The sequence below is a fragment of the Macrotis lagotis genome, chromosome 7 (assembly GCF_037893015.1).
Source record: "Macrotis lagotis isolate mMagLag1 chromosome 7, bilby.v1.9.chrom.fasta, whole genome shotgun sequence".
In the NCBI taxonomy this organism is placed as follows: domain Eukaryota; kingdom Metazoa; phylum Chordata; class Mammalia; order Peramelemorphia; family Peramelidae; genus Macrotis; species Macrotis lagotis.
Genome location: NC_133664.1, coordinates 38,493,579 through 38,519,120, shown reverse-complemented (window position 1 = coordinate 38,519,120; position 25,542 = coordinate 38,493,579). Strand labels below are relative to the sequence as shown.

At 37.8% G+C, this 25,542-nt stretch overlaps 1 protein-coding gene across 2 annotated transcripts in view; it reads right to left on the bottom strand.

Moving 5' to 3' along the window:
* Positions 1-25,542, bottom strand: part of LOC141494514 (collagen alpha-6(VI) chain-like) — a 138,216-nt gene that overhangs the window by 84,628 nt on the left and 28,046 nt on the right. For both annotated transcript variants that reach the window (XM_074195789.1, XM_074195788.1), the window contains exons 2-9: positions 22,191-22,299; positions 18,943-19,533; positions 16,313-16,933; positions 14,699-15,259; positions 13,248-13,805; positions 9,694-10,269; positions 7,601-8,167; positions 781-1,124 (exon numbers count right to left, since the gene is read on the bottom strand). In XM_074195789.1, the coding sequence (XP_074051890.1) occupies positions 781-1,124; positions 7,601-8,167; positions 9,694-10,269; positions 13,248-13,805; positions 14,699-15,259; positions 16,313-16,933; positions 18,943-19,533; positions 22,191-22,254 (3,882 nt within the window). In that variant the 5' untranslated portion in view covers positions 22,255-22,299. The remainder of the gene's footprint in view (positions 1-780; positions 1,125-7,600; positions 8,168-9,693; positions 10,270-13,247; positions 13,806-14,698; positions 15,260-16,312; positions 16,934-18,942; positions 19,534-22,190; positions 22,300-25,542) is intronic.

The window sequence follows — 25,542 nt, the reverse complement described above, 5'->3', positions numbered from 1 at the left end:
ATAAAAGAGCAGAACTGGCATTTTTTAAAATTTTTGCAAGGTAATGGGGGTTAAGTGGCTTGCCCAAGGTCACACAGCTGGGTAATTATTAAGTGTCTGAGGCCAGATTTGAACTCAGGTACTCCTGACTCCAAGGCTGGTGCTCTATTCACTGCTTCACCTAGCCACCCCCCAGGAACTGGCATTTTCTATGATTATAAAGAGATATGAACAAAGCAGTTGACCATTGCTTGGGAAATGGCTAAACCAACTGTGATACATATATGTTATGGAATACTACTGTGCTGTAAGGAATGAGGACTGTGATGAATTCAAAGAAGCATGAGAACACTTAAATGAACTAATGCAGAGGGAAATAAGCAAGATAACCCCCCCCCCCCCGATATAGACAGTGACCAAAACTATAAATACTGTAAGTGGAAAGAACAACCACTTCCACCAAAAAAATTAAAAATAAATGTTGTAAAATTTTACAGAATAAACAAATCTTGAAAAAAAGAGGTATGAGAAAATAACCCTGCCTCTCCCTTTGCAGAAGTGGATGTTCCACAAATATTGTTTATTGCACACATTTTTAGACTTTTATGTTTTGATCAGTTATGCTGATTTCTTTCTTTTCTTATCTTTGAATATATTATTTTTAATGGAATGACTCTAATGGCAGGGGAATGAATGGGATGTTGGGGAAAATAATGATAATATTAAAAAAAGACATCACTAGATAATTATTTTAAAAGAGCATGATTGGGATCATAAATCAACAAAAATGGCAAGACTAACCTTTCCTCGGGTAGCTGATTTATTCTGAAAGGTATCCCAAAGTGAATTCAAGAAAGGGGCATTGAGGCGTGATGGCTCCTTAATGAATACATTCTTCAAGGTGTCCAGGATGTTTTCACTGTAAATCTCAAACTTGGGGGAAAATTTATCCACGGCATTTGCCACTTGAAAGGCCACACTGACTTGAGTCTTGGATCCTGCCATGCAGCTTACCCCAGTTAGGGAACTGATGGCACGTAACACATTCTGAAGATAAGTTGCCATCCAAGCCTGACCCTGGAGCAAAGGCTGCCCTTTCTGTTGAGATGAGATGTCAAAACCCACAACAACATCCACGAAACAACCTAAATGCAGGGGAAACAGGGTTCTTATGAAAACAGAAACAGAACAACTTGGAATTCCATCTCCATTCCCATTAAGGAGGCCTCTACTAACAATCATTGGCTGTGGGACCCTGGGTGAGTCACTTAATCTCCTATGCTTTAGACATCTCTCTAAGACTATCAGACACAGGAAAGGTTCAACCTCTAACATTGATAGGGAAGTTCCTGACCAGCATTACATCACAGTTCCATTTCCTAACCCTGTGAAATCAGGAGAGATTAGTATTGATTGAAGCTTATAATCTTCACTGAACTTCTGGAGGGCATTCTCCAAGTCATTTTTAAAAATTTTTACATATATACATATATATGTATATATATATATATATATATATACATATATATATACATATATTGGTTCCAGGCTTTGTGGAAATATTCACAAGTTAGAAAGATGTAATTTATATTATGACACCTAGCTAACTAAGGTTCAGTTGATACTATATAGTCACACCAATGAAGGAAATAGAAAAATAAATGAATAAAGAAAAAAATTTTAAGGGAAAACAGAAAATCAAAGAAGTGTGCTTATTGCCTAAAGTTTGAGATTTCAATGATGGAAAAAAAATTTAATGGCCTCTAATTGTCTTCCTCCCCTCCTATGCCCAACCTTCACAATGGGAAGATCAAGGTAAAGTAAAACGTAGATTTTTCTCTCAGTCTCTCTCTGTCCTTGGCTTTCTCTGGCTCTCCTTTAAAGAGATAAAGGATCTCAGGTGTTCTGAGATCTTACTCAATTTAAGCCTTAAGCCTCGAAAGAAAAAAAAAGATTGAAACATCAGGGTGACCTGACTAGTTAAGCAACCTAGCCCTGTTTGTAGACAGGGACCAATAGGGAACAGAAAAACAGAAGATGGAGGCATCTTGAGTTTTTCTCTTTGGTTATTTTGATAAGCATGGTTCAATATTACATGTAAATGCTTGCACTCCTGCCCTTTTCTCATTAATCTCTGGCTAAATCTAAAAATGTAGGAGAAAGGAACAGTCAGAAGGGCCCTAATGTCTTGGACCATTCGGTTAAACTTTTAGAGAGAGAGAAAAAAGAGGAAAAGACACAGCGACCATAAACTTTTAAGAATGTGAGATTTGGGATGGGGAAGTGAGGGAACAGTCTACTTTGTTTAGATCAGTCATTGTGTAACTCCACTTCCCCCAAACTGGATAATTGCTAAGTTTTATAAGCCTTATAAACCCAGAAAACTGAGTTCTTGAAGAATTTCTGTTAACTTATTTCATGGCCAAATAATGAGAACCAGATTGAGCAAAGAAAAACAATGTCCAGAGGTACTCTCTGACACTGTATTTTCACAAAAAAGGTTTGAGGTAGGGCAATGCATTAGCAAGGGTTCAGTTAGGTAGTTCAGTAGATAGGATACCAGGCCTGGAGTCAAAAAGATTCAAGTTCAAATCTTGCCTCAAGCACTGTGTGATTCTAAGGAAGTCATTTATAACCCTGCTTGTTTTGATTTCTTCATCTGTAAAATGAACTGGAGAAGGAAATGGCAAATCACTCCATTACCTTTGCCAAGGAAGCCTCAAATAGGATCACAAAGAGTCAGACATGACTAAAACAAATCAGCCAACAACAAAATGCATTATCAAAGCAAAAAAAGGTGATCCCTTTTTCTTGCTTCCAGTTTTTTTGACTAGTCAAGAAGCTCTCTATTCAGATGATGGGGCAAGAGAAAGTATGCCAGGATTAGGCAATGGCATTGATTAAACATCACTTATGTCCAGAGAAAGGCAAACAAAATAGCATAGGACCTTGAGTCCATATAATATGAGGATCTGTTGTTTAATCTGGAGAAGTGAATACTAAGGAACATCTGATAGAGGGAGGTCTTTAAGTATCTGAAGGGTTGTTAGGTACATTAGATTTGTGTTAGTCTCATGGAGCAGAATTAGGACAATAGGTATATAAAGTTATATAAACTCTGATATTTAGGGTTGATGTGAAGAAATATTTTTTTAATTAAAGTTATTCCTATGTGAAATGAGCTGAACTGGGAATTATTTGATAATCATTTGTGGGGTATGTCCCAGGGAAGATTCTTTTTCAGGTATGGACTGGCCTATGTGGCTGCTGAGGTCCCCTCACTTTAAATCTAGTCATCATTGCATTACATTGTACTGCTCAGTCAATCATCCATGATTTCAAGAACTGTTTAAATTGAGATTTGAACTAAGATTCTTTTGACTCTGAGACAAGGATCCTTTCCAAGACACCATTATTGTCTTCCATTTAGGAAGTCATTGCATCAATCTGAACAAATGGTAATAAGAGCTCATCCTAAAGTGGTACCTACCGGTAAGAATACAATGAAAGGATCAGAAGCAAAAATGGTTGTAGAAATACCACCAACAGCATTTGTTCAGTGATTCAATGATTTGTTCAATGATAAAGAAGAGGAGTTAAAGCTAAAGACTAACACCAGCATTCTAAATGCTAGTGACCGCCCTGGTGTTTAACTTCCTGTAGTCAAATAGCATTGGAATAACATGGGCAAGAGCATCATCAAAGACAAACTAGAAGGAAAAAACCATAAGTACCAATGCAGAGTATAATAAAATCAAAGAAGTTAGGGAAATCTGAAGGAGCTAGAGTATTAAAGCTGTATACAGTTTGAATAAGTCGCCTTGATGATAGAAAGTGAGTGACCAAGAGCCAAGTATAAGTAACTCATTTCAATGTGAGGGAAAGAACACTAAATGCCAAATGTGGTAGCTAATCATGGGCATGGACATGTTTTAATACCTTAAGTATTCATGACTTCAGCTGTGTAGTATTATTCCTCTCAGTGATGTATACATTTCTTCTATGCTGTATTCGATTCATCAGCTAATAAACCTTTATTTATTATGTACCTACAGTATACTAGGCTCTCTGCTAGCTGCCGGGAAAGCAAAAGCATCCCTGCTCTTGGAGTCTTTATGTTCTACTAAGGAAGGCAACATGGATTCAGACAAAGGAACATGGAAAGGGCCTGATCTGGGTGAGGACAGTCCCTCTTCCAATGGAAGTGTATATGTTCTTTGCAACATAAATATGTAAAAATGAATTAAAGGGAATTTGTTAGAGAATCCAGATAGTCTTCATGGAAGAGGTGGCATCCAAGCTGAAGTTTAATGGAAGTTAGGGTTTCTAAGAGGTAAGGGTGAGGAGGCAAGGCATTGTGGGTAGGGGACACGAAAGGTCATTTCATCATCGAGACCAATTTAACTTGACCAAGGAATGTGTGAACAGAAGTAATATTTAATAAGTCTAAAAATGTAGGTTGCAAAGGACATTAACTGCTAAAAATAGTTTGTTTTTGGACCTACAAGTAAAAAGGAATCACTGGAAGTTTACTGAGCAGAGTAATGGCATCTACTTGTGCTTTAGAAAACACTTCAATAGCTATGAGGAGGATGGACCGTAGAGGGGTAAGACGAGACAAGGAGATCACTTAAGGGGTTATTGCAAGAATCAAGGAGAGAGATGATGAGAACTCAGTAGTGGTAGCTATGAGGAGACAGATGGGAAAGTTACTGCAGAGGTAGAACTGACAAGAAAACCTAGCAACTCATTAAGTAATGGAAGGTAAAGTCAAGTTAAGGATGATTCCCAAGCTGCAAAACTGCATGACTGAAAATTATGTTGCCCTTGTCAGAAAAGAAGGGGATTCCGAAGAAAGAAGTGTTTTTTTTGGGAAAGACGATGAATTCTGTTTTAAATATATTATTGAATTTGAGGGGCTCCAAGGGACCTCCAGTTTGAAATGTCTGAAAGGGAGTTGGGGATGTAGGATTGGAGCTCAGAGTTGGAAGCTTATCATGGCGAGTACTCTATGTAGAGACAATGACTGAATCTATGTGAGTTCCTCAGCATCGTCCTATGTTTTCTAAGACAGAAGAACCAAAGATTTCATCACCCTGGACCACTTTAATAGGGGGGCCTCTATGATGGACCTGGGTGTGCCAGTCCTTGGACTATATGCTCCACTGCTGGGTCTGGGGTACATGCCTTCTTGCTTTAGCTTGTCAGGAACCAGACCACCAAGCTACTGCCCAGACATCTCCATACCTTCCTGCCTCATCTCTGTCTAGTAGCCTCATCTCCTCTCCTTTTTTGTTATGTGTATATCTCCCCCCCTCCCCCACTGGGTTATCTTTCCCCATTAGAATGTAAACTCCTTGAGGGCAGCTACCATCTTGCTTGCTGGTATTTGTGCCCTCAATATTTAGCAAAGTGTCAGACATTTAATAAGTATCCTATCTTTCTTTCTATCTATCCATCTATCTATCACCTTCCTTCAAACAACTCCCCCATTACATTCTTATTTTCCCTAATCTATAATTGAAATCTAACATATCTGTCCATTATAAAGGTTTAATAGAACCTACTAGAGTTAATGCTCCATTAACAGTCTTTTGAGCACAAGGTCATTTCCATGCCATGATACAGCACCAGGAGGATTTCAGTCAAGTTGGATTTAGAACAGATATGAATTTTTGTCTTCTCTTTTCATATGCTTATGCTCACAGCATGGGGTCATCCACTAAAGCATAGACCTGACTATGGATTAATGTAGTTATTTACTTTGCCTGTAGGGGGAACTCAATGGTTTATGGCTGAGCTTCTTGGGTGGGGGGAAGCTTCATAAGAAATGTATGAAAAACGCCAACCCATATACTCATAAATTGAGTTAGTCACTAATTAGCAAAGCCTGTAATTTTGTTACTAACTCTTAATGATGTCAGCATCTGGTAATCTCTGAGGCAATCATACAAAGAAAATAAAACAAAGGGGAATAGATATCAATCCTCCAATTTCTCTAATTTCATCATCACCCAGTAGAAAGAGTGTTCATGAGATACAGATTGAGAGATGAAGGGACCATGATGAGCTTTCTCCCTGTTAATTTATGCTTTCTTTTGAAGCTCTGTGGGAGCTTCTTCCATGTTGATCTCCAGGCTCCATCATCTCGGCCACAAATCTCTGGCATTCTTCATTGATACAAATCTATCATAATTAAGAGTACTTTCCACAGTTACATTCATTACCGGGAAGCAAAATTTCATGATCTTGGTTCTTTAACTGGCTTCTTCCCACTCTTTTAAATCAGGATAAAATGGTTTCTCCTCTGCTACTCTGTCCAATAATTGATTCTTGCTCATTTAGTGGAAATGTGGTATAAAAATAGAGGATATCTTAGATGCACCTAAGACAAGGCTTCATACTATGGTGCTTGTCAGGAACCAGACCCCCAAGCCACTCACTGCCCAGACATCTCCATACCTTCCTGCCTCATCTCTGTCCTAAGATTCCTAAGTGTGCATAGAAAGAGGGGCTGGGAATTTGGATGGAGGAATCATTCTCCCCCCTAAACAAAAAGTATTATATTCTTATTTTCCCTAATCTATAATTGAAATTTAACAAATCCTTCAATTATAAAATTTTAGAAAAGTATTCTGAGAGGAGATGCCAGATGTCACCAGACTACCAAAGTGACCTATGATACAAAAAAGGGTAAAGAAGGAAACTAGCATTTATTAAGTGCCTCCTGGATGCAAAGCATACTGCTAAGCCCTTTATAAATATTATCTCATTTAGTCAAGGCTCACAAGCCCTTAACTCTATATGTCCAAGACTGTCTGCTCAATGGGCAGTTCCATCTATTATATGGTCTCAGGAAACAATTTTCTAACAATGAGCACCAACTTAATGAATCAGGGCTTTCAACAACCAAAATCTATAAAAAATTTTAATATTCATAGAACTTTTACTGACACCAATCTTTTTTTTTCAGGTTTTTGAAAAGCAAATGGGGTTAAGTGACTTGCCTAAGGCCACACAGCTAGGTAATTATTTCATGTCTGAGGCCGGATTTGAACTCAGGTACTCCTGACTCCAGGGCCAGTGCTCTATCCACTGCACCACCTAGCCACCCCACACCAATTCTTTCAAAAAAAAATTGTGAATATTAACCAATACAGTTGGAAAGATTCATATAAAGTTTTGAGGAACAGGGCCTAGATCTCTTCCAGTGTTTGGCATAATAATTACTTCTACATGGTAGGCTCCTAATGCTTGCTGAATGAATAATAATCTTTCCTTCTTCAAACCTAATTGCCAACATTTCACACACTACCCTTTGTAAACCAATCTGCCATATTGGAAAGGAAAGCATAAAGAAAGATGAAGTCAAACAAAACCCCCTAACTATATTTCTCACATCTACATAGAACTATAGGAAAAGATCTTTGCCAACTGAACAAAACATCATTTCAAATTCAAATTCATGACCAATACCTCCCATTAGAAAGGGTTAGGGTGAACAGAACAATCTGGTAAACTAAGGACCAAAGATGCAAGAGAAGGAATTTAGGGAAATGAGTTTGGAAAATGGAAGGGGAAAATAAGCAGCAAGTCAAGTACCGGTTCAAAGGTAACTTACTTTTGCTCCCTGGTGTGCAGATGTTGCGAACTATTCTTTTTTTGATCTTTTCTAGCTCATCAAAGCTGTTTACTGTTAGTTTTTTATCTGCTGTCCCACTGATCTGAATGAGTTCCTGCTCATTCACATCTCCAATGCCCAAAGAATATATATCAATTCCTTTATTTCTCAGGTCTTCGGCAGCCTTGGCCACATCATCTTGGGACCGTCCATCAGTGAGGACTAATAAAACTTGCTGGGTGCCCATATTTATTCTGCTGCCCAGCTCTGGTCGGAAATATCGTTCCACTTGCCTCAATGCAGCTCCAATATGGGTATTTCCAAAGATCTGCTTGGTCACTGTAATTTCATGAGAAACTTCATTTGCAGATGTGAATGACTTCAGATTAAACTCGGGTTTGTAGGTATGACTGAATTGAGCCAGTCCAACATGCACTTTGCTGGGTCCGATGTCAAAATTCTTTACTACGGACACTAAAAAATCCTTCATCTTCTTGAAGTCATGTGATGCAATGCTATTAGAACCATCAATTAGGAAAACGAGATCTGCCATTTCAATTTCACACTCTGAAGGGGAAGAAAGTGGTGGAAAAATTAATTTATAATGCTATTTTCATATTTTTAAAAGTGAATTGAGGAATTTTTTTTAAAAAAGAATCTTTTAGCCAAATTTAGGAAAATTGTCTTGTTAAACTAATCAGCAATGACCAGCTGACCATTTATGTGTTCACATTGAAGGGGATGATAAAATCTCAACTCATTCCTAATGTTCCCAATGCCATTTTCCATGACCCCCATAACTGGAGAGGATGATAGCAATCTGCTTCCCTTTATATGGGTCACCTTGTGCTAGTCCAACAGAGCTGGTAGTAGTTGGGAAGAACAAGAGATATGGCTCAGCCCTGTTTTTTAATTTGTATAAACTGTCATTTTGACAGGAGATTTTTACATACACTAAAAGATGACTGGCTTTCAATGGCCAGATTAATTAACACTACTTTTGATTCACATAAGATCAAAAAAAGTTGTGTTTTTTTTTAGCTAAACATTTTAGTCCAGTTGAAAAAAATGCTATCATTGTTTAAGTATGGACAAAAGTCGATGAGATAGATATTCATAAAAGTTAGGTATGGTACATGCTTCACCTCTAATTAGCACAGTCCTCAATTCAAATTCATATGCAATAAAAAACCCCTGACCTCAATTAGATCATTTCCATTTTGGAATGAGAACAGAGTAAAGATATTGATTGTCAATGCCCTAAGCAATCTAGTTATCCAGATGGAATCTTAGCTGCTGATGAGCTAAGAGATGTAAAAGAAATGGTCTAGAGATACGTCAAGGAACTTGTTAACCCATTCAAATAAGTTTGTAATTTAATTAAGGGAATCATGTGCCCATTGTAAAAGGCAGCATGGGACAGTGGCTAGAGAGCTGGCCTGTACATCCTGCCTCTGGCACTCATTGTCTTACTCCAGTAAATCACATGGCCATTTATTATCTCATTCATCTCTCAGTCTAAATTATAGAGAAAGTGCCAAGCCATATCGCAGAATGAAGGCCCTCACTAGAGAATTTTATGTACTAATGAAATGGCAGGATCAATCTCCTCCTCCTTCTTTGTGTTCATACTATAGAACTCTTTTCATGAAAAAGGAGGTCTATTGAAATTAAATGTAATTAAATGTCTGTCCTTCTGTATGCTGAAATGTGAAATGCCGCATATTGGCACATTTTTCTGGGGAGAGGTAGATAGCTGATTTATTATCCTTACGAAAATCTACAAAGTTTCACTTACAGAGATAAAGAACCTAACCTATATATATGACAAAATTTTTAAAAGATAAATGGAGGGTATTGATATCTAAGGAAAACATCCCTATCTTTTGATCTATATGGGCACCAATGCTCACACATACACACACACACACACAGACACACACACACACACACACACACACACACACACACAATCTTTGACATAGAGATTATTTCCTCAAGTTCCAACCAATAGATGAAAAAAGACACTAAGCTTAAAAATCTTATATCATTAGGAATAAGAAAGTGAAGCACATTCCCTTATACCATCTTACCTACTATTGAAGGTATACAGATACTGTCTGATACATTTGAAAAGATGCCCTTCAGGTCCCCAAAGGTCTCCACAAAGAAATACTTGTCATCTGAACCTGCCATCGCCAAAAGCTCTTGAACATTGGCTCCTTTGATCCCCACTGCGAGGATGATAATGCCTTTGTCTCTTAACTCCTTGGCCGTGGCATTGAGTTTGCTTGCATCATGGGATACCCCATCTGTGATCACGATGAGGACCTGGGGAACTCTTTTGTGAATGCGGCTGCCCCGGACTTCAGTGAACATGTGGTCGGAGAAGGCCAGGGCTTTGGCTGTGTACGTGTTCCCTCCTTTGGGGAGGTCATTCTGGAGAATCTGAATGACCTCGGGCCTGTTATCATGTTCATTAAGATAAAAAAGCAGCTCTGGATCATCAGAGTACTTCAGGGCTCCAAACTGAACTCGATTCTTGCCAACATCAGCTTTTTTCACCAGCTCGATCATGAATTCCTTCATGATATTATATTCATCGTTGTCTATGCTGCCAGAGCTGTCAATGATGAATACTACATCTAAAACTTCTATCTGCTTGCATTCTGAAAGAGAAATAGGAAGGCAAAGTGATGTAATTTAGCTCCACTCTTCTCCAGTAGCTCTGCCAGGTGAGACTTTTGAAGTATCAGCCATAGGAATCAGACCAACTGGCTACAGGGGGAGCCAGAGGTACAACGGATAGAGCATTGGGTGTGGAGTCAAGCACATCTAGTTCAAATCCAGTCTCAGACATGTACTGACTGTGTGACCCTGGGCAAGTCACTTCACCTCTGCTTTAGTTTCCCCATCTGTAAAATGGAGATAACAACAGCATCTCCCTCCCAGGGTGTTTGTGAAAAGCAAAGGAGATAATAATTGTAATTGTAAACAAAGTCTGGCACATATATATGTAAACACTATATAACTGTTAATTATGATTATTACTGCTAACTGAAGTCTCATCATACCCCATCACCCTCTTTTTTTTTAAAGTTTTTGCAAGGCAATGGGGTTAAGTGGCTTGCCCAAGGTCACACGGCTAGGTCATTATTAAGTGTCTGAGGACAGGTTTGAATTCAGGTACTCCTGACTCCAAAGCCGGTGCTCTATCCACTGTGCCACCTAGCCACCCCTCACCCTCTTCTTTCCAACATCCCTTTATGTGTTGTCTGCCTCCTTTAAAATTTAAGCTCTGTGAGGGCAGAGAATATCTTGATTGTTTTTATATGGGTGGCCAGTGCTTAGCACAAGACCCTGGAACATTAAAAATTCATAATGGATGATATCTAGGTAAATACTTTTATTAATCTAGCACACACCACTGGTGGTTCTTTTTATAAATTTTGCTTTTGACTACTTTTTTCCTGGAGCAGTGGGCCTAATTGTGAACTCCTTTGGACAATGCGATAGATCAAGAAAATCTCTTCATTAGGCATGTTTTCAGAGCAAAGACTCATTTAAGCCCATTGGTAAAAGACCATAGAAATACCAGGAATAAAACTGTTGGCAGATTTTTGGCTTTACTAAGTCAAAATTCATTGGAATTTTCCACATATAAACAGTTCTTTTTACATATGCTTTCATTTACTCGGCTTTGTTTTTTTTTTCCTTTTCCAATCATGGCAGACATTATGATAAACTTTGGGGAGAATATCCAGATAAAAATGAACTTGGCGACATTTTTTTTTCACATTTCTATTGGGGTTGACTTATGAAGCCTACATTTTCTTCTAGTTTTCTTTTTCCTTAATCATAGAAATGGACTCATTTCTCACTTAGCCCTTATGATAGAGCTTCTATCACGTGGATCATCTCCATGGAAAAATAGAGTAGCAAAGACCAAACGGTACTTAATTCATCAGCTTTAGGCCTTCAAACAAATAATTTACTTCTGTCAGCCTCAGTTTTTGCATTTGTAAAGAGGGGATAAAAATATACTTACTTCAAGGTTTAGTTACTAGGCTCAAATAATATACATGAATAAAACCCTTTTGCTAACCTCGAAGGCCTAGACGCTATTATTATTATTATTTTGCTCAACCTTTTTATAATACTTCACAGTTTTCATAGTCCTCTCATTTGACAAAAACACTGTTAAAGCAAACTGTAAAAAAGAAAATCATTTAGAACCAGAATACTCAGATTCTTTAAAATATATAGGCTTGGGGCGGCTAGGTGGCGCAGTGGATAGAGCACCGGCCTTGGAGTCAGGAGTACCTGAGTTCAAATCCAGCCCCAAACACTTAATAATTACCTAGCTGTATGGCTTTGGGCAAGCCACTTAACCCCATTGCCTTGCATAAAAACCCTAATACATACATATATACATACATATATATGTATATATACATATATATATGTATAAGCTTGATCATTCTAATTAGTGATAACTATGGTAACAATATGGAAGCAATAAGGAGCAGTGGCGAGAGCCCTGTTGACCCCAAAGTCAAAAAGACCTGGGTTCACTCCTGCCTCTAATAATGACAGTTAACTCCATAATATTTTATCCAATGGAGAACAGGGGATTTCCTCTTTGGGAGTTCATAAGACCAATGAAATCACAGGTTGAGATCCTCCCGCCAAAAAACAGCAATGGAAAGGGTGTTAGGTGGCTTACTACTGGTCATTTAACAATGGCATACATTTCCCCATACACATAAACTACTATTCAGAGAAAAACAAAAAACAATTATTTCTGAGACCCAGAGAAAGATTGGTTCTCTTACTTCAAGTGTTGCTTAATGTAACTAAAATTAAGAATCCTAGATTCAAAGCTAGGAGAGACCTGGTTTAAATTTCATTTCTGATATTATTTTTTGCTTTATGGAAGTCCTAAACAAAGCTTAAATTCAGAAATAAAACAAAAAAAAAGATAAGGTCCAGTCCAACTGGCCTATCTACTGTCCCAAACATATAACATTCCACAGCTGTGCCCCAATCCTACCACCATGGCTGGAAAGCACTCTCTCTAAGCTCTGCTTCTTAGAATTTGGAGGTATCTTCAGAACTCAGCTTAAGAACCTCCATTAGGCCTTTTCTGATCCTCTCCAGTTTCCAGCATCTCTCCCCACAAAACTACCCAGCAGTTTTATTTAGCTATATGTACATTGACTGTTCCCTCAAGCAAATATGAGCTACTTAAGGGCAAGTTTTGGCTCACTAAGGCTAGCATCTTACAGTCTGGCACCTAGTTATCATTTAACAAATACTCATTGATTGCCAAATTGTGAGATAATGGTCAATCATTCTTAACTTTAGTTTCCTCATATGTAAAATAAGAGTAAAAAATACTTGTAGTCCCTCACTTATAGGCTGTCTCAAGAATCCCATTAGATGAAGGAGTCCTTGGTAAAATCTGAAGTATTATATATATATATATATATATATATATATATATATATATATATATATATATATATATGTTAGCTGCCATTACTGTTAATATCTGGGTAGGAGGTAGGATATGAACTTGGAATGGGCTACATGAGATGACCCTATAGGAGGAGACTAGCTCAAAGGGCTAGTGAAAATTGCTTACCTTCAGGGGGGCTACATATGCCAAAAATGAGGTCATCTTCTATGTGTTTCAGAATATCAAAATTCTCCACATAAAAAACCATATCCTGTCTTCCACTGATTTCCACTAGCTGGGTTTGATTTGAGTGATACACTCCCACGGAATAGATAATTATGCCATTTTGTCGAAGAGCCGCAGCTGGGTCCCTGACCAGGTCACTTGCCTCCCCATCCGTGATGAGGATGAGAAACTTTTTGACATTCGGACGTGCCCCCTTGGAGGGATGGAAATAGGAAGAGACAAAGCTCAGGGCACTTCCTGTCATGGTCATCTGCTGCAAGTAAGGCATGGCATCGATTGCATCAAAAATTTCCTTTCGGGTCCTATATTTATCGAGCTGAAACTCTTCCTTGTTATTATCACTGAACTGGACAACGCCAACTTGCACTTGGTCAGCTCCAATTTGAGACTTGCTCACCAGGTTCTTCATAAATGTTTTCATTTTAGCGAAGTTTTCAAGTCCTATACTCCCGGAACTATCCACTAGAAACATGATATCAGCTCTCTTATCTTTACAAGCTGCATGAGACAAAAATAAGGATCTTTATGCAAGACAGCAAAAATTTTAAAATAAAAAAACATAAGCCCAATGATCCCGAGTTTAAATTCGTTCTTCCTGATTAGTCAAAAACCAAGTAAATAAAACCTCAAAAGTCTTGGAGGTAGGAACATTTGAAAAGTAGTTTCCTTTACTATATGATGAAAAAGTATTGCTATTAGGTGGGAATATGGTCTAACAGGAAGTGTACTGGTTCTGGAGTCTTGGATCCTGTGTTCAAATTTTATCTTTAATGAATATTATCAGTGTGCTTTTGGTCTAGTTACTTAAACCTCCCAGGAACTCTGATTCTTTCCTTGAAAAATTCACCATTGGGATGCCATTGGTCTTTGAGAATAAGGGATGAACGATAATATCAAAATAAGGGCCCCATGTTCCAAAGCTAGCTCTATGGTCCTATGAAAATGTATCAGAGAACAGTTACCATACAAGCAAAGTATTCTTCTGTATTTAGCATTCTTTCAAAATGCTGCTTCTATAGTGTTCCATTGACCAATAGGAATCTGTGGGATTAAGTCAACATGGGGCAGTTTTCCCACATATACCAGATCAAAACTGAATTTCCATTCTTGAGACATGAATCTGAATTTTAAATACTTGCCTTTAAATTTTAATTTGTTTCTGGGAATTTACATATATATATATATATATATATATATATGTATATATATGTACATGTATATACAGAAGTTGGAAATGTCTACATTTCCAATATAGTACCAACAGTATCAACATCTAACAAATTCTTGTTGATAGATCGATACATTAAAAATACACATAAATAGAAATCCAATCTTGCCCTCTCTCCCAAAACTCAACAAAATTCTTCCAAGAAAGCAGAAGTTTCTCTTACCATCTTCAGAACAGATTCCTTGAACAACTTGATTTTTTATGTCTTTCAAAGAATCAAAGTTATACACATAGTGAACTCTCTTTTCTGATCCAGCAATTTCTAGCAACTGGGTTCGGTTGGCTTCCTTGATGCCAATGGCATACACATTGATATTCTCATCCTGAAGTTTTTTGGAGGGCTCCTTAACACTGTCATCAGACAAGCCGTCTGTCAGGACAATCAGATGACACGGCACCTCCTTTCGTCGCTGTTTCTTTGCTTCTAGCAGAAGCCCAAGAGTGAAATCCAAGGCTGCACCTGTATTGGTGTTGCCCCCCATCTGCCGAATGTTGTCAATGGCCTTCCCCAAATCATTTTTGTTTGTGTACTTGTTTATCACAAATTCTAGTTCCTGTCTTTCTGAATACTGAACAGCTCCAACTCTGACTTTATTGGGTGCTACACTGAACATTCCTATCACTTCGGACAAAAATGTTTTCATTTCTTGGAAGTCTGTTGGGTAGATACTTCCTGAGCCATCAATGAGTAAATAGATGTCAGCTTCTTCAGTTTCCACACAACCTGAAATGGAATACAAATGCAAGTGTAACATTAATGCAAATGCAAAAGAAAGAAAAAGGTAAAGATTGGTGAAAAGGAGAGACAGATAAGACTTTATAAAGCAGAAAAATGGAAAATATCTTTTTTAGGGGGGCTATAAGGAAATGCTTTACAATATCAACGTTTAAAAATGAGTTCCTTAGTTTTCTTGGTCCAGTCAAAGCAAATTATCCTGTTAACCACATGGATATCTCAAGGCCATGATTTATTAAACAGGCATACTTGGGAAGATGTGTAGACATTCAAAAGTTAAGTAAGACTAAGTCAAAACATTTTTCTAACTGCTTTTTTTTAAGGTTTTTGCAAGGCAAATGGGGTTTAAGTGGCTTGCCCAAGGCCACACAGCTAGGTAATTATTAAGTGTCTGAGACCAGATTTGAACCCAGGTACTCCTGACTCCAGGGCCGGTGCTTCATCGACTGCACCACCTGGCCACCCCTCTAACTGCTTTTTAAACTATTCAATAGGAAGACAGTTTTTCTCCCTAATAAAGGTGAACACATTATTTAAAGCCTTTATAACTTTTTATAACAAAAATTTGCTCACATTAAAAAGAATGGTCTGAAGGGATAATACCTGCATCCACTTGGAGTTTATACTTTTACTTAAAAAAAAAGAAATGGAATTCTGCTGCACCGAAGTGATAAAATGGTTAGAGAACCAGATCTGGAGTCAAGAAGACCCTAGTTTAAATCCAGCCTCAGACATTTCCTAGCTGAATGGTCCTGGGCAAGTCATATAATCTGTCAGTTCCTCATCTGTAAAATGCAGATAGAAACAGCATGTATCTCCCAGAGTCATTATGGAGATTAAATAAGATAATAATGGTATAGACCTTATCACAGTGACTGGCTCAGAGTAGGTACCTAATTAAATGCTTCATGCTGTTCGGCTGCTTCCCTTCACTCCTTCCATTGCAACTGTGTTCCTCTCAAGCACATTAGCTCAGACAAATGAAACTAAGCCCCATTATTTATAGGATGACTGAAATAAGGATGAGGAAAATGTAATTACCAGCTTTGAGGTGTTCTGTCCGTTCTGACCGAAGGGATACCTTGAACTGTATTTCGCTCCTGAGTTTCTTCTGAAATGTCTGATTATGGGCTGCCAGATCTGAAAATGTTTTCAGTTTGGAAATATAATTTTCTGGTGGGTGAGATGCTATCTGATTTAATTGGGTATAATTAGAGCCTTCCAGGCCAATGGTGAACACAGTTACACCTTCACGTCGAAGGTCAAGTGCAGCTATAGAGACGTTATCTTCTGATGGTCTATGAGTGACCAGAATGGCCATCTGGGGGACCCCCTGCATCTTCCGGCTGCCTCTGTGGACATTGAAGACCTCTTCTCTGACCTTGGTCAAGGCGGCTCCAATGGAGGCTCTTCCAGCCCTGGGGGATAGGTTCTGAATCTGTTGCAGAATCTCTGACTTGTTGATCCCAGTCTCCAGGGAATGTATCACCTTTACCTCATCAGTGTAGGTCACTAGGCCAATCCTCATACAGTTCTCTTTCACGTCAAAAGGAGACACACTCTCTTCTAGGAATGTTTTAAGATGCTCCAAGTTTTCCTGGGTGCCATTGGCAAACTCATCCAGGAGGAATACGACATCAGCCACAGAGGTGCCATGACAAACTTAGGTGGAGGAAAAGAAAAGAGTAAATCATTCATTTGAGGTTATCCCACTGTTTTACTTAAATACCTTAGATTAAAAAATTCATCACTTAATTTTATGTCTTTATTTTACATACACGACCTCAAACAGACATGGCTGATGGAGGCAATGGAAGAAAGAGCAAATAGTGTTAAGAACTAAACTCTCTAACGTTAAAATTTAGATTTTTTCTTCTAAAATATTAATGAATGCCGAATAGCTTTTAAGAGTCATTGTCTTTATATAAGCACCTATTAGCATAAACAAGAAATGATCAATGGAAGCCTTTGTTCATGTGGATTTTCTCAGAAGTTAATGAAGTCTAGAATTTTATTTCCTTTGGAAAACATCCATTTGAGCAATGAGTTTATCCTTTTCCTTTTTTCCCCATGCACTTATAAAATGCTTAGAAATATAATCTCCCCTTATAACCATCCTAATGAAGGGGGGGGAGAGAGAATCAAGAGCAATTATAGTAGCTAGTGGTCCATAAATATTTGCTTCTGAAATGCATGTATTTCTTCACTGATATTTGTCATCTCAATTACTCAGAGAGGGTGATCTCAAAGAAAAATAAAATGAACTAGTTATATGGCAAGATGGAACCAATGGCAATTATAAGAAATATATGGCAATAGGGAACCAATGCCTCTTCGTCACATTCCGTTTATATTCTTAATGTATTGAAGAACTCCAGGAAGGTGTCCAGAATGTTGGGTAGACCTTCTGCGGGAAGAATGTATGGGAGAACATGGCCAAGAGTTACACTGTATAAGTACGTATGGATGAGCTGTGATCTAATCATTGAAAGGAATATGATTTCAATGAGATCAAAGCTCTCTTGGTACTTGAATAATTATTTTTTATTTAAGATGATATTTAAATTTTTTACTTAAGATGATATTTAAATTACAAATGCATCATTAGGTGAATAATACAGCAGCATTGATCAAGAATTAGAAAGGACCTAGGAGAACATTTGGTCCCACCCCCTCATTACTCATGTGGAAACTGAGGGCTCTAAAGGTTAAATGATTTGTCAGGAAATTGGTAATGGTCAGCAGCAGGATTCTTGGGTCTTCCAAGATCAAAATCATTGCTCTCTATGATGTTTGCTTTCTGGGGGGGGGTTCATTGGAAATAAACCTCAATTTAGAGTCAAAATGTCTGGGTTTAAATAGCAGTTCTGCCACTTAGAACCCATAAAACCATGAACAAGGCATTTTTACCAAACTATTTCCTCCTCTGTAAAAAGAGGGAGTTGTGTTGGATGATCTTTAAGGTCCTTTCCAAACCCCTGTCTATAAGGAATTTTCTTCTAAAAGTGCTCAAAGCAGACGATCCAAGATCCAAACCAACTGGAAAAGTCAGGAGCTGATGTAAGACCTCCCTTACAATATCTTAAGGAGATATCATTCACTGGGTTTAAGATCATCTTGGGCAGGTGACCATGACTTTAAAATACATGCATTTCAGTATTCTGAAAAACCAACCCATCACCTTGTTTTTAGGAAATCAGAAAGAATTCTGCACAATATTTCAATTGTCTCTCTCTTGAGCTTTCATGAACATTGATTATGATTCTATCACTGCCCTTAAGGAACTTAAGGAGGTGGCTAGGAAGTATGGTGGATAGAAGGAGTTGACACAGAGACAGGAAGACATGAGTTCAAATTCCACCTCAGATATTAACTATGCATTTTTGGACAAGTTACTTAGCCCACCTTGTTTAAGTTTCTTCATCTATAATATAAAGGCAACAATATTATCTGCTTCACAGAATTGTTATGAGGATCTTAGATAACATGTAGAGTTCTTTGTAAATATTGTTAAAACTCTATAAATACTAGCTACAATATAGTGATAGAGATAGAGAAGAAGGGGAAGGAAGGAGAAAGGGAGGGAGAGGGAGGGGTGAAGGAATAAAGGGAAGGGAGTGGGGGAGGGACAGAGAGGGATAAGGAAAGATGGGGAAGAAGAGCCATCTTACCTTCCACATAAGAGTCTGCTCCTACTTTGTACTTTACCACCTCCTTAATGATATTGGTCATATTTGTGGAAAATGTAGCCACATCTCTCACTGTTCTAAAGTTGTAATGAAATTGAGATGTGGCCATGGCTTGGAGGTTTTCTTCAGAAGCATTCTGCATCCCCAGTGAGATGATTTTCACCCCATCTCTCTGCAGAGCCTTTGCCGGTTCTTCTACATCATCCTCAGAATGGGCTGAAGCCAAGACTACCAGAATCTGGGGGAACTGCTTCTTGTCTCTTCCATTCAATGGCCCAGAGAAGTAGGTCTGGTGCACTTTCTGGAGAGCATTGCCTATTTTCAAAGAGCCCCCAACATAGGTGAAGTTCTTCTTGAGATAGTTCAACATGGCATTCTTGGCCATAAAGGGTCTCAGCAGGAACTCCTGGTGGAGATCATCACCATATTGGGCGAGGGCTACACGGAACTTTTTGGCTTCAATGGGCAGACTGTTGATGATCTTGCTTATGAAAGTTTTCACTAAACTGAAGGACTTACTCCCCAGGTGATCAGAGCTATCCACCAGGAACACAACATCAGCAAACTCTGGATCTATAGAAAAAAAATGAAGAAAAAGATGAGAAAACAGAGAGAATCTGAAACTCAAATTTTGTTTATTTATTATTATTATTATTGTTACTTATTTTTTTTAGGATTTTGCAAGGCAAATGGGGTTAAGTAGCTTGCCCAAGGTCACACAGCTAGGTAATTATGAAGTGTCTGAGGCCAGATTTGAACTAAAGTACTCCTGACTTCAGGACTGGTGCTCTACCCACTGTGCCACCTAGCTGCCCAACTCAAATTTAAAAAAAAATAATATCAGAAATTATTTTAATGCAATTGGAAAATATAAAGCAAAATTTAAATAGATATTGAAGAATAAATAATAATATTTGGAGGTTTAATGGAATAAGTCTGTTGCTTAGCAATTCCAACTTCTCTAACTAGTGAAGTGGAAAAGACTTGAAAATTCTCAGCAGATGGTACCTCTCCAAAAAAATTTGCTTTTTTTACATAACAAATATAGTTTGACTACATAATGTTAAGATAAATGTTTACATGTCAGTAATGTTTATGTGAGTAAATGTTAACAACCATTCATTTATTCTTAAAAAATAAATAGAGCTCAAATAGAGGTCATTCAACCCGGGTCTCCTTAACCTACAGATGAGGAATCTGAAGCTCAGCCATATTGTGATCTGACGCAACTACCGCCACTTTTTCTTCCATTGCATCTTTTTACCTTTGATATATAGGCATCACCAGAAAAAAAAGAACCAATATGCCTTAAGGTCACAATGATAATAAAAATTTGCAGCATTGAGCTTACTCCTTCTTTAGAATGCTGAACTCAGCCAGGGAGACCTGAGTTCAAATCCACCCTCACTCATTTACTAGTTATGTGAGCCTGAGCAAGTTCCTTACTACCCCTAGCCCCAGTTTATTTATCTGTAAAGTGGGAATAAAAGCACCTTGTTCTCATGGTTGTGAGGATCAAATAAGAAATTTGTAAAATGTTTGTAAACCTTAAAAAGTTACTTAATTTCAGGTGAGCTCTATAGGTCTTTTGGCTATCAAATAAATCTCAAATCAAATGAAATTTAGTTTAGAGGGCTTAGGAATCCACTGGCATCATTTTAGGGCTATGTTTAGAGGGAAGTTTGAGGATCTGTAGAAATTACTCTCAACCTGGAGTAAGCAGAGACAGAATTCAAAATCTGCCTTTGTCATTTACTAACAAGTTAGTCTTTGATGGAATAGAGCAGGGGTGTCAACCTCAAATAGAAATGGGAGCCACTATATGTGGCATTATGGATTAAGATCCCTGTGGGTTGCTTATTACCTTAGAAAACAACATATTAACATTATCTATATTTTATGGTATTCTTATTTAGTTTGCATTAAATTACATTTAATTGTGGTAGAGGCCACATTGAGAATGTTGGGGGCTATGTATTTAACATTTCTAGAATAGACGAACATTAGGTTGAGGTTCTATATGTATTTCCCCCTCATTTCTTTCTCCCCAGTCTGGTGGCACAGTGGATAGGGCACCAGACCTGGAATCAGAAGATCCGAGTTCAAATCCAGCCTCAGTCATTTAATGACTGAGTGACCCTAAGGCAAGTCATTTCACCCTATTTGCTTTAGTTTCTTCATCTGTAAAATGAGCTGCAGAAGGAAATGGCAAACCACTCCAGTATCTTTGCCAACAAAACCCCAAAGGTGACCACAAAGAGTCAGATACAACTCAGCAACAACTACCACCAGCCTGAATTTACTTTTCAGCCAGAGTCTAAAAACACACACAAACAACTTTTTCAAATACTTCTTGGGAAGGATAGAATTTATGTGAGACAGTCTCTAAGGCGCTCCCAGCTCTCAAGATGATGATCTTAGGAAATGCCTATTTTAAGGATTCTCTTGAAAAAAGAAAAACATTTCAGTCCTTCTGTCCCTCCCTTCCAATGACTATAAACCCAGCATCAGTGGCTTGTGTATCATCTCTCTCTCTCTCTCTCTCTCTCTCTCTCTCTCTCTCTCTCTCTCTCTCTCTCTTTCTCTCTCTCTGTAGTATTTGGATAACAGCATATTGCCTCAAACGTTTAATTTCTTGCCAAGAAGGTTACTTTATCACACCCTCTAAATTTCATTTCAATTGATTTGAGGTTTATTTGACAACTGGCACCAGAAGGAAGACATTTGTACAGGAAAATGAATAATAACGGTTTTTGTGACTGAATGGCCACCCTCCCCCAAGAGAGGATATGACCTGGATTCTGCTTTAGACCATAGGTACAACTGATGGGTTCAGGAGAGACTGATGGGAAGGGAAGCTTGCAGGAGAAAAATCAATCCCTTCCAACATTCCCCTTGTCCTCCCCCCCCCACACCCCCAGTTTAAAACAGGACAGCTGCTAGGCATTCTGTCAAAAATAAACTCCAGGCAAAGAGATAAAATGTTTTCGATCATGATAGGCCAGAAAAATGAGCTAATGTTGATAGAGAACTTTCAGGAAGGCCCCATCGGACTCATCCAAGGGAATGGCTTCATGGCGGGTCTCCTCCAGATATGCGGTCGGTTGCTCACATAAAAAACAATGAGTAAAATGAAATTGACAACCCCCCCAAATCAGAACCCCCACCCCCGGTTCAATCAATTTTCACAATAATATCAAAGAGGAAAAACCAATCAAATGAATTCTTACCAGCATCCTGGTCCACAGACTGTGCTCGGGCACAAGTTATGATGAGGAGGAAAAACAGGAGCATGTTCCTAATGTGAGTTCAGCACCATAAACTCTAATTCCGAAAAACCTAAAATAAAACCATAAGGAAAAGAAAAAAAACAGCCATGGTTCACCTACCTTGTCCTGACCAGGGGCATCTCAAAATTCACAAGAACCTTCTTAAACCCCAGGATTAAAGTTGATCTGCCCCCTCCCCTCCTCACAACATATGTGAGGAAATCATGGCCTATCTGAGGCCTGCAGGAATGTGCTCTTTTTAAAAGAATATGTTCAAATTAATACGGAAATGTTCTACATGATTGCAAATGTATAGCCTATTATTTGATTGTTATTGTCTTGGGGATGGGAGGGAGGGAAGGGGGATAGAATTTAGAACTCAAAACTTAAAAAAAATGCTTAAAAATTGTGTTAACATAACTGGGGAAAAAGAAAATATATTAAGTTAGAAAAAAAGAATATGTTCATAAGGGAAAAAAGCATCACTTAAAAATAAATTTATTCATTTTTTTTCAACCACATGCAAAGATAATTTTCAACAATCATTTTGGGGGTACAGTTTTGAGTGCTATATTTTTCTCCCTCACCTCCCTCCACCCTCCCTTAGATAGAGAGTAATCTAAAATAGGCTAATAATACATAACTATGCCAAACATATTTCCGTATTAAGTACATTGTGAAAGAAGAATCAGATCAAAAAGTGAAAAAAAAACCATGAGAGGAAAAAGACATAAAACAAATTTTAAAAACTGAAAGAGTATAAAGAACAAGTGTTTTTAAGAAAAAAATCAGAAGCAAGAATGCAAGGAGACAGCCAAGTGATAGAAATTTGTAGTTGATCCTTAATGTTTGATTCAAATGAAGCTCTTTCCATCCACATAGCTCTTAGCTTCAAAGACCAGAATAAGCTGATTAAGGAGAGGAAGAAAAACCAACTCAACTTCTGACTGATTACTGTGTTTTATAATTTGGACAGTCGGGGGGAATCCCCAAAGGCATGTGTCTTTCTCCTTTTGAATAGGGGAGAGGCCTCAGTTAAGAAAAATGAAAGGACCAAGGACTGGCTCCTCTGAGAAGAAAAAGTTCAACTGTATGAGCTAAAATAGCAATCAGATAGAAAGTAAGGAAATGGGGGCAGCTAGGTGGCACAGTGAATAAGAGCACCGGACCTGGGGTCAGGAGGACCTGAGTTCAAATTTGCCTTCAGACACTTAATAATGACCTAGCTGTGTGACCTTGGGCAAGACACTTAACTCCATTGCCTTGCAAAAAAGAAAAAAGAAAGTAAGGAAATATAAGAATGGTTTTAAAAAACAAAACAATCAATTTACAAAGCACTTGCTTAAACCTCAGGATTAAATTTTATCTAACCCCCTCCCCTCCTCATGATATGTGAGCATCATCTTCAAGTTATTTCCTAGCTTTTGAGGATAAGAGGGAAAGCTCTATGTTTTTCCTAGAAATATTTCCCAAGACAAGTGCAAAGGTGAGGTTCATTGTGTGGTCTCAAAACTCATAATACATATTAGTAAATAGTGGTTATTAATAGCCAAAAGTTTAGTGAGGAAGGAAGCAAACAATCAATCAACATTTATTAAATGCTCATGATGTAAAAGTCCTGCGCTCACACTAGGATACATACTTATATTTCTTTAAAACTTGTTCTAAATTATTTTAACAGTAGTTAGAGATGGCACTATTTTTTAATTACAATTTATTCCTTACTCATCCCAGGGGATGACTATGACTAACTGGAAATTTTGCATAAAATATTTTAGCCCTCCCAATATACCAGAGAAGAAGTTTGAATTATTATTAAAAGATAAAATATGTTGATATTATATAACATTTTATGCATGTCATCTGTTGGCCTTTGCATGGTGTCTGCAGCTTCTACAAAATTCCTCCAAAACTTCCCAATTTATTTCTTATGCTAACCTGTGTGCAATATATCAAAATCAGGGAAAGTTGTGATGTGAAAGAACTAACTGGGCGGCTAGGTGGCGCAGTGGATAGAGCACCAACCCTGGAGTCAGGAGGACCTGAATTCAAATCCAGCATCAGACACTTAATAATTACCTAGCTGTGAGACCTTGGGCAAGCCGCTTAACCCCATTTACCTTGCAAAAAAAGAACCCCTAAAAAAAAGGTATTAACTGTAAAAGTCTATTTTTGAACACTAGCACAAATGATGAATGATGGATAAATCTGTGCTCTTAGGAATTCATGTCTCTAAGAAACCCACGTTATGCATCATCATTTACATGGTTCTAGTTCTCTGGGTTGTCAACCATGTCTATGAAGAAATAACCTGCTGAGGGCTAGTGAAATATTGGAAACACAACCATGAAAAGGTTATAACGAATAACAAAAGCATTTCAGGGGAAATCTGCCCTAAAATATGCCATTTCTAACTGGTTCAAACCAGTTTATGACAATTTTGTTTAGTTCCAACAAACTCAGACTGGTTTGGCTAGTTGTGACTTGTTCATAACCAGTTCCAACAAGGTTTGGAATCAGTTCTAAAAGCTATTGACAAAATAAGGTCAAAATGGGTACAGGATTTTGACATGAAGAGTGATACTAAAGATAAATTAATAATAAAAATTTCTATCTATCTGATCTACAGAAAAGGGATAAATATGTGACCAAACAAGAATTAGAGCACATAATAAACTGCAAAATGAATGATTTTGACTATATTAAGTTTAAAAAAATTTTGTACTAATAAAAATCAATTGCCAAAATTAGAAGAAAAGCAGAAAGCTGAGAAATAATCTTCACAACCAGGAGTTCTCATAAAGGTCTCATTTCTAAAATATATAGAGAATTACATCAAATTTATAAGTTCACAAGTCATTCCCCAATTGATAAATGGTCAAAGGATATGAACAGACAGTTTTCAAATGATGAAATTAAAGCTATATGTGAGCATATGAAAAATTGCTACAAATCACTATTGATCAAATGCAAATTAAAACAACAATGCGGTATCATCTCATACCTATCAGATGAACCCAGATGAGAAAAAGGGAAAATGATCAATGTTGGAGAGGTTGTGGGAGGATTGAAGCAATAAAACTGTTCATACCCTTTGACCCAGCAATTCCAATTCTAGGACTGTATCCAGAAGAAATTGTAAAAAAAAATGGAAAAAGTCCTACATGTCCCAAAATATTCATAGCAGTCCTTTTTTGCAGTGGCAAAGAATTGGAGATTGAGGGAATGCCCATCCATTGGGGAATGGCTAAACAAGTTATGGTACATGAATACTATGGAATAGTATTGTTCTATAAGAAACCATAAATGGCCG